General features: G+C 39.0%; 1 protein-coding gene across 1 annotated transcript; it reads left to right on the top strand.

Moving 5' to 3' along the window:
• The first annotated feature begins 1,039 nt into the window (after positions 1–1,039).
• LOC118453551 (uncharacterized) lies at positions 1,040–9,806 on the top strand. The gene is made up of 7 exons (XM_087837610.1): positions 1,040–1,111; positions 5,348–7,325; positions 7,412–7,575; positions 7,657–7,880; positions 8,179–8,308; positions 8,380–8,477; positions 8,550–9,806. The coding sequence occupies exons 2-7, from the start codon at positions 5,366–5,368 to the stop codon at positions 8,797–8,799; spliced, it is 2,826 nt and encodes a 941-aa protein (XP_087693736.1). The 5' UTR covers positions 1,040–1,111; positions 5,348–5,365; the 3' UTR covers positions 8,800–9,806.
• The last annotated feature ends 836 nt before the right edge of the window (positions 9,807–10,642 follow it).

Genomic DNA, 10,642 nt, shown 5'->3' with positions numbered 1-10,642 from the left:
AGCAGCCTTCCACAAATATGAAATTCATCTGTGAAAGAGTTCAACTCTAATGCACCTGTTCCTCCTATAACAGGAACATAATGCAGTTGCTACACCTATTTCCTGACATTTCATGTTGTTTATCCGCTGGTCTCCTCTTTCTAGCGCAAAGTGGGCGATAAACAAACAAGAAAGACGGGACTTGCGGCAGAAAAGCCGATCAGCTGATCATTGATCAGTTTCATGTTTGAAGTAATAACAGGAGAGGGAGGGGAGAGAATGAGAGAAGTAGATGCAACTGCGCAGCAAAAAACAGAATAACTCCAGCATTTTGTCTATTTTTTTATAATTCTAGCTGAAGTACGGGACAAATCGCTTCCTTTTCACCTCAATATGGAACTCAGATGGCCAGTCCAGCTGTGGCTCAATATATCAGTTGTTAAGCTTAACGTGGAAATACTATGCAAACATTCAGGGATGAACTTACACACTTGCTTTACTTCTCTGGGATAGTTTTTGCCGAGATTTAATGCCGCGGTTAGGAAGCATGTAGCGGGGATCCAAATGCTCCACAAGACCGCCACAGGTCTTGGAGACAACAGCCGCTCTATCACGTGACACATACTGCTCCGATGCACCGAGCTGGGTTGCGGCAATTAGTGCGTTTTGTGAGGTAATTTTGTGATACTTCGGATCGGATTACATATTTTATTTCTCTCCGATATCCGATCCAGTAATTTAGGTCAGTATCGGACCGATACCAATACGTAATATCGGATCGGTCCATCTCTAGTACTAAGTCACCATAAGAAGTGTTTCTGAACTAAAACAGCCCAGTGGGCGCTCCTGACGCAGGACGAACAAATTCTGTCGGGGATAGACAAAATTCCAAGGTTCCCCTGAAGTAGATCTGAAAGCCGCCAAAAAAGACACGAAGACATCCCACAAACCTGAGATGGACTCGACTCACCTCCCAGCAATACATTTCTCTGGCCTGAACCGGTCCAACAACTTTGGAACGTATTCCCGGAAATGGGAGAAACCGGAAGAGACAGCGTGGCGCAGTGAAGAAAGTGGAGTAACCTGACAGGTGTGGGCCTCATCAGAACAACAGACACCGCTCTTAGAAACTGTAAGTAAATTTTCTGACAATCCTCCGCCAGTTATCTTAAAACTTCATCATAAAATAATCTTTTTGCTTTCTTTATGAAATCACCCATGTGAAAGCGTGCGCTTTGAGCCCTCTTCGGGATATTTTTAACTCTTTGGTCACACCCTATGATCATGGGCGTCGAGGGTTGCGTTTTGTTGCGGAGATTCCAAAATATCTTAATATCAGCCATAATATCAGCTGGTCAGTTACTCAGGAAAAGAGCTTCACCGCTGCCCTTCCTTTCCCACAGTGTGGGAGTCACAGTATGGGCCAATCTTTTCACAATTGTAAGAGTTCCTGCTTTGTCCAACTCGTGCACTGATGATTAGCTAAAACGTCATGACTGGGCGCAATCGCTGGAGTTAAAGTGAATGCTTTAGGTACATACATAGGCTGTGTAATAACTCGTAGTCTATGTGTCTGCATCAAAGTTTTTTTTGTTTATTTGTCTTTTACTAAATTCCACCAGTGATTACTCTGGCTGGTAGAAAGAGTTTAGTTACCAAACCATCCCAAATAAAGTCATAAAAAATTAGTCTGCATAAATGAAATATGAATTGACCCTGATAAAACAAAACAAATGGTTTAATGCACATTTATAGGATATGCTAAGATCTACACAGTGTGTAGAGGGTGCTGAAAGTAGCTATGCATAATGTTACGTTGGCGAGATTTTTATAGGCAATTTTTTCTCTAATGGCAAACTACATTGTAGCTACAGCCACCCTGGGGCGCACTGACAGAGGCGAGGCTGCCGGACACTGGCGACACCGGGCCCTCTGATCACCACCAGTAGGCAACGGGTGAAGTGTCTTGCCCAAGGACACAACGACATTACTGCAGACAGGAAGATACTGCCAGCACCGGAAACGTGCTCGTCATCTCCGAGCATGAAGTAAGGAGAGCCTTCGAGAGAGTGAACACCAGGAAAGCAGCAGGACCAGATGGCATCCCAGGTCGTATCCTCAGAGACTGCGCATACCAGCTAGCTCCTGTGTTCACTGAGATATTCAACATCTCTTTATCTCAGTCGGTGATCCCCACATGCTTCAAAGAGTCCATCATTGTTCCTGTCCCAAAGAAACCCCACCCTGCTTCTCTCAATGACTATCGCCCTGTAGCCCTCACCTCAGTAGTGATGAAGTGCTTTGAACGCCTGGTCAGAGACTTCATCATTTCTTCACTACCAGACACACTGGACCCACTACAGTTCGCTTACCGTCCAAATTGTTCCACAGACGATGCCATCTCTCATCTCCTCCACACATCACTTACTCACTTGGACACTAGAAGGGGGAATTATGTTAAAATGCTCTTCATAGACTATGAAGAGCATTTTAACCTGTCACATCAACACCGTGGTGAAAAAGGCCTGTCAGCGTCTCTACCACCTCAGACGCTTGAGAGACTTCCGACTGCCCCCCAAGGTGCTCAGGAACTTTTACTCCTGCACCATAGAGAGCATCCTGACGGGAAACATCTTAACCTGGTTCGGGAACAGCACCATGCAGGACAGACGAGCTCTACAGAGGGTTGTGCGATCAGCTTAGCGCACCATCCGCTCAGAGCTCCCTGACCTGCACTCAATCTACAGCAGGCGGTGCTGGACCAAGGCCAGGAAGATCGTGAAGGACCTCAGCCATCCCAACAACGGACTGTTCTCTCTGTTGAGGTCAGGAAAGCGATTCCGCTCCCTGAAGACCAACACAGAGAGACTGAGGAGGAGCTTCTTCCCGCAGGCGATACGGTCTCTCAATCACACCACCACACAGTACTGACCCACACATATAGTTCTTACACACACACTGGACATTCTGGACATTGTTTTCACTTCATCACTTAAACCACTTTAAGCATATTTGCACTGCACAAGACACTATATAATGTGGATTGCACAACACTGGACATTATATTCCTCATTTCCAGTTAATATTTGTACAGCTGCTGTTATTGTGTGTATATATATATTTATATTTATATTTCTTCATATATTTCTATACTGTATATTTTGCTGTACAGTTATTTTATTTTCAACTTTAATTTATATATTTTATCTTATTCTTCCCAGTTAAATTTACCCTTTACCCTTCATTCTAATTTGTGTTGTACAGTTATCTCATTCTTAACTTAATTTTTATATTTTATTTTATTTTTATTCCTTCCTGGTTAAATTTACCCTTTTTTATTTTCATATTTATTTCCTATCTTATTCATAGCCTTCTCTTTTTTTTTCTTTAGGTCACGAGCAGTTGTCCAAGCATTTCACTGCATATCGTACTGTGTATGACTGTGTATGTGACAAATAAAAATTTGAATTTGAAGTTGAATTTAGTTAATGTTAAAGTAATAGTTGGCTCTACAGAACTCTGACTGTTTGTCAGTCTCGCACAGTGGTGAAAAGAAACTGCAGGTTGTTCTTATTTTCTTCAGTCAGGGATGAATAGTAAGATGTTCTAGCTTTACAGAGGGCTTTTTTAAAAATAAAGCTGCAAACTATTTCTCCAGGCTAAATGATGACACCATTTCCTCTGCAGCTTACGAGTTATCTGCTTTAAGGTGCACATTTAAACATTATACCAGAGAGTCAAGTATTTTGGTTTTGAGTCTTCTCTGTCAGAGGAGCTACAGTAGCCAGAGTCGTATGGAAGAAGTAAAATTATTAACAAGATGATCGAGCTCTGTGGGAATTGTGTTGCTTTGCACTATGTTAGTACAACGCATTGAAGAAGATAACAGTGGGTGAATTACAACCTTAAATTTAGTTACAGCACTTTACTGTACTGAAAATCTATTTCCCACTGCTGTGTAATCCATTATTGTAAATGGAAACAATGAGACAAAAGAGAGCAGTACATTAAAACACTGACAGCTGCAGAGGTTTTGTCTCTATTGAACATCAAACAAGAAGTGTTGATCTGAAATTTGGCCAGAATGAATCCAAGTGCACCTTTCAGCCATTAATCTGGTCGGACTGTCACACTGACAGCGTAGCATAGGTGGGCTAACATCCAATCTGAGTGCAGATAACAAAGTGTGTACAGTAGTTGTAGTGCTGACCATCCTCGTCCACATCACAGAAAGGCGTGTGATAATAATAATAACAGCAGCAAGAACATTAGACAAACATTTTAATGGTGGTGAAATTACAGACACAATGATTTCCTGCTTATCTGTAGCGGGTCATGCAAGGCAAATCTATGACACATCTGTTTAACCAACACATTGAATCTAAAACATCGGAGAATGCCACTGCAACCATAAACAAGACATACGATAATTTATTAATTAGCTTGTCTTGTTTTCTTTATAACTCTTCTTCAGTTGCACTGCTGCAGCCCTCACTGTTCAAACCGTTACTTTATTCTCTGTAATGCATAGAATAAAATTGTAGATAAACACACATGTTACTAATTAAAATATTAAAAGTTTTCTTTGGGTAAAGAAATTTAAAAAGCGTATCTGTAACCGGAAGGTCACCGGTTCGATCCTCGGGCTCTCTGTCCTGGTCGTTGTGTCCTTGGGCAAGACACTTTACCCTACCGCCTACTGATGTTGGCCAGAGGGGCCGATGGCGCGATATGGCAGCCTCGCTTCTGTCAGTCTGCCCCAGGGCAGCTGTGGCTACAACCATAGCTTGCCTCCACCAGTGTGTGAATGTGAGAGTGAATGAATAGTGGTATTGTAAAGCGCTTTGGGTGCCTTGAAAAGCGCTATATAAAGCCAATCCATTATTACATATCTTTTCTTTTTTTTTAAAAAGGCCCACCAAACCACTTTCAAGCCATTTTTATTCCACTTTGTAATTTGAGCAAACATTTGATCATGATTGTCTCAAAAACTACAAAAGAAAAATGCAGAAATGTTCATATTCTACATATTTACTTAATTCAGTTTGAAAGTAAAATGAAAGTAGCGTTTTCTTCATTTTGTGCCAAAAATTTCTTACTTACTGGGATACATTTATGGCTAGATGTAACACAAGCAAAAGTACTGAAATTGATGAATTCTAATTTAGGGTGTTGGTGTTTTCAAGTGAATATTATTTTATGCATGAATCTTCCAGTGTGGTAGCCAATTATTCACTTCTAAAAACCTTTGCAAAGTTTTAATATTGTTTAAACTCAAACTTTATTAATTTTCTTTTCGCTTTTCTAAAGATTAAACTGTAACCAAATTTTGAATACTTGGCTAATTTCAGTAATTTTTCTTTCACAGGTAATCTGAAGGAAAACTATGAGTATTTTTACTCAAGTACAACTGGCAGTCCCCTTACCAACAGAAACACATCCTATAATCCAGTGTATAACTATCAATGACCTCAAAGAGCTCAAGAAATTACTGAAGGACAATAATGTTAATGAAGTTTACCCCTGTAGAGAGTGTAGTGATTGGATAACCCCATTGATTGCTGCTGTTGTTAATCAAAAAACAGATATATGTTCTTACCTTTTGAGTCAGGGTGCAGACCCAAATGTACCTTCTCAACTCCAGTGGACACCTTTGCATTATGTCTCACGGTCCAAAGCACCACCTGATTTTGTGGATCTGTTGCTTGAGGCAAAAGCTAATCCAGATGGATGGAGTCCTCCTCCACTGCAACAACAAAAATTCACACCACTGCAACTTGCAGCTATTGAAAACAGGGAGGATATCGTGAAAAGACTCATCTCTGCTGGTGCAGTGGTGGCACTGCCGCCCAGGAATGATCCCACTAATGATCCTCAGTGGCTTAAGGAAAGTAAAAAAATATCTCAGATGATTAATCACCTTGCATCAAATGGAGATGAAGTGTGTTCCCAAATAGAACATTTTTTGAATGTGGAAATTGCAGTTTTTGAAAAAACTCCTGATGAAGTGTTTAAAATGTTCAACAGTCACATGTTGTCAGAAGATCCTCGGCTCCATCTGACCATGATTGAACTCCTTTTTACTGTTACTGGGAGGTGGAAAGATAAATATAGTCAGGCGTGTATTAAATGGCTAAAGGAAACTGAAAATGTGAATACTTACATTGCAGGAGCAGCCAGTCGCTTTTCAAAAATCCCTAAGACACATGTAGGGAGGGCAGTTGAAAGTTTAAATCCAGTCTTCTGCGCAATGTATGAAATAACAAGTGAGCATGCAGTAGCTATAGTTCAACAACTACTGGAACTGCTTTCCCTAAAAGAGAGACCTGACATCTGTGAATCAGTGCTACAAACACTGTATGTGATAACACAGAAAACAAAAGGCACAAAGGACTGGCACGTCAACTTTTTAGAAAACTTATTCAGAACAGTTGCCCCTTTTGTAAATGAGCAACACTCCACTAAGATCAGGATCTACACGTACGGTATACTCGCAAACCTGTCAGTTGAACAGAAAGCAAATATTTTAAAATCAGTGGGGATAACCTCAGTACCTGAGGACATACTGACATCTGTAGAAATGGAAATGAATGACAAGCTGAAAGAGGTGCTGAGAAGTCTGAAAGAATATCTGAGCAAACCAAACTCAGAATGTGAGGGAAACACAGCCTCAACATCAGGCAGGAAGAAGAAAAAGAAGAAGAAAAAGAAGGAAAAGACCCAAAAGCAAGAAGACCCAAATGCTGACGTTTCCACTGCAGCAACTGATCCAACAACAAAAGTTTCTGTTGTGGAGTCAACTTCAAATGTAAAGCCTTTTGAATACAGCATCATTGAAAAATCAGAAAAACGAAACTGGCTTTCAATCAGCAAGAGGTGGAAGGACAAACTGGAGACGCTTGTTGACTCAGATGACAGTAAAATATCCAGAATCAGAAGCATTATTTATGTGAATGATGAAGAATTCAGAATAGCGAATGGAAGCGATGGTACTGAAGTCTTCTTGGGGCTGAGAGAGGACGGCACAGAAGTTGCCATTAAGAGAATGTCTAAAAGCAAATACCAGGTCCTAAAGAAAGAAGTAGTAATCCTACGTCTCCCTGAACTCGATCATCCTTATATCGTACGATATGTTGATTTTCAGGAGGACGAGAACTTTGGATATCTTTGTCTGCAACTTTGTGAATGCACTTTGGAAGAATATATCAGGAATGTCTGTAACAACGATAAGAAAGATAAGGTTTTAAGGAAACTCGTCGAAGAATTTCTAGAAAGCCTAAAGGTGCTTCACTCTCCAAATTCAAAAATTCTTCATCGAGATCTCAAACCCCAGAACGTTCTGATTGGTAAGACGTGTTTGAAATTCAAGAAAACAAACATTTTAATTCATATTTACCAGATATGATTTTGTTTCATATGATTCTTCCTGCAGATGTTACCGGGAGGGCAAGATTAGCTGATTTTGGCATAAGCAGACGCTTACCCAAAGACCAAACAACTCTACGTACACGCAGTGCAGGAACCAAATGCTGGATGGCCCGAGAGACTTTAGCAGAAGAATCTGTGATATCATACAAGTCAAGCACTGACATCCAGGTAAAGTCTGAACACAAACTTGATTAACTGAAAGATGACTTGGTAAACATACCTAAACTGATAACATGTGTTATTATTAAGGTGGCAGGCATGCTGATCTATTATATCCTCTCTGGAGGCCACCATCCATTTGGTGACATATCCTGTAAATGTGAGTCTAACATTTATGATGGGAAGTACAGTTTGGATCATGTTCAAGATGTGGTGGCAAAAGATCTCATCGAGTGGATGATCAACAAAGAGCCAAAGTACAGACCCAAAGTAGAAGAATGCTTAAAACATCCCTTCTTCTGGACTTCTGAAAAGTAAGGAAGTCATGCTGATTGATGACTGATAAATCATTTTTCCTGATTACTGGAACAAGATGTATGATTCCTGGTTTCACTGTAAAATGGCGATAGAGATGTTAATGTTGGAAAAACCTGAGCCACACTTGATCATCCGGGACGAACCTAGTTAAGCATGCATGCTAACATTTTCTGCTAATGCTAAATCCTTTTCCTACACTTTTGTTATTATATTTATAAATGTTCATTAATTCTTCTTTTGTTTATGTTTTATTTGTACTTTTTTCATATATAAAGCATAATTTGAAATTTCCAGGAAAACTGAATACCTGATAAAGATTGGCAACAGAGACGACGTCGCAAACTATAGAAAGGCTGAACAGGAGCTGATTGATTCTCTTGAAAAATGTGCTGTGGACAAATCCTTTAAACAGTGGAAAAATAAGGTGACTGCAAGATCACAGATCAAATGTCTATGTTCCTAAAATCCACTTCATGACTAATGTGGTTGTTGCAGTTTCCACAAGAGCTGGTTCGGGTGATGGATGGCAAAAAGCCCTACACTGAAAACACGTTGGCATTACTGCGCTTTATACGCAATCTCCATGTGCATTAGTAAGTTAATCTAAATGATTCTATCTCTCTATCTCTCTATCCATACAGTAATAAAACCTTCCTTGTTCACAGTGCCAAGGAAGCATCCCAAATTGATGTTCTGGCATTGTTTCCTGATCTCTTTGGGAGTATTTACACATTTGCAAAGAACCGAGGCTGGAATTTAGAGACACCATTAAAGGAAATGTTTCAAAGAGAAGAAAGAGAGGATATTAGCACAGTTTTGATGATGCCATCTAAAAGCACGGAGGAGTCCCTGGGTGTCCCCGTTCAAGAGTCTCAACCCAGTGAAGTGAAAGTTGTCAGCAGCCATAAAAAATAAAATAACTGCTAGTAGTAGCAGAGATGTCATGTCGGTGTGCTTCCTGCTGCTCTGTTAGTTCTTAAGGCATCACGACAGAAGACACTGATCTGCTGTGGTGATCCACATGTTTGCACATAGTTGTCCTTCCTTACACAACACTCCATTTTACCAGCACTAACACTGCAGTATCTTCAAGCTAGGTCGGCTCCTTAATGGAGGCACGACCAAGACTCTTAGACTGAACCAGCTAAATGGATTTTAGACACGATGCATAATTTATACTTGTGTGAAATAAGTGCCTGATGTTTTGAAAAAGTAACTATTGATTTTTAAAAGTATGAGAGAAATAGATTACAATTACAATTGTTTAAGTCTCTTTACTCTATTATTTTAATTTTTTTTTATTTTTGTGAGGGTGTGTACTGTATTTATACACAATTACGCTGCTTTTGTTTTTCAGTTTTTTGTGGTTGCTTATTGCTACACTTTATTTGTGCTCAATTCTTTTTCTACAGTAGTACAACATTATATTTTTATTCAGTTAATCTTCAGGTTTAATTCTACATTATATGGGGGGGTATGAGGAACAGAAACAGAGACATTTTGTTGACGTCTTCAACAAATACAAAAGTTAAAAAAAAAATCTTCTTTTTTTTCACAATTATAGTTTTAAAGACTTCCATTTCTGATTGTAAACAGAATAAATACGTTGGACATGCATTTTGCTTTGTGGAAATCACCTCGGGCCTATGAAAGATTCAAACTGTACAAACATGTATGTCACATAGAAATTGAGCAAATCTTTGTACTTAATATTAAGAGCCACAAGTGGATTTAGCAAATATTATGATTTTGAGATTTAAACCATGCAGGGTTTTTTTTCTAGTGAATGGTATTGTAAATTTACAAAACATATACATTACACATATTTAAGAAACATGATTTCTTATTTTGTTTCTCATCATGTTTTCTAAAGCAAAATACAAAGTAAACTGTAGATTGATTCTTTCTTTGTAAATAAATCTGTAAACCTATGACTGTAGGACGTGTCCCTTCATGGTTTTTTCTTGAATGTTAAATCTTTTCACCACAATACAAGTAAGAAGTGAGGTCTATTTTCTTTTGTTTTTGTTATTTTGCACTTTAAAGGTCTGAGAACTAAAATAATTAATACTAACATCTATCATGTAAGATTTCATACAGATTTAGTGTATTGGTCACATTTAAGGGGATTATTACTTTCTTTAATATTGTATTATAATACTGATCTCTTTTTTGTTTGTTTGTTTGTTTCTCATCTGTTGACAGAGTTTTTATTCAGATTCAGAAGACTTTATTTATCCCCGAGGGGCAATTCAGTTACCACCATTGAAATTATTTCTTTTTTTTTCACTTGTTTATTCACCTGAGGATTGTCTTTCCACTTCTTGACTTTAGGAACTGTTGAATATCAACTCCTTCATAGTTTTCTTAAATTAGAAATATTTCTCAGTCACCTTACAATCATGGGATCTCAGGCAACAGGCACAACCATTATACAAGTACTACTTCTATTCTACAGAAAATATGGCTGGCATTGATGAAAGTGATAAAAAAAAAAAAGAAAAAAGTGAAATATGATTTAATCTATTTGGATTTGTCTTTTTAAGTTAAATATTTCTGTTCTAATAGTTTTGTGGATACAAAATAATATGACAGGACTTGAAGGAAAGTAACACATTTACTCTCATTTGGGGCGACTGAGGATGGATCAGATGAGTTTGCCACCTACCTTGTGTCCTCATACCTGGTGGTAATGGACAGCATGTTGCCTTATCAGCACTGGGGTCTTTGGTTTGATGGTTCCACAGTGCCTTCCTCT

This window comes from Neolamprologus brichardi, chromosome 3 (genome assembly GCF_056152115.1).
Source record: "Neolamprologus brichardi isolate AB-2024 chromosome 3, ASM5615211v1, whole genome shotgun sequence".
NCBI classification, from domain to species: Eukaryota; Metazoa; Chordata; class Actinopteri; order Cichliformes; family Cichlidae; genus Neolamprologus; species Neolamprologus brichardi.
Note: the sequence above shows the minus strand (reverse complement) of the source record. Positions and strands in the feature narration are given on the sequence as shown.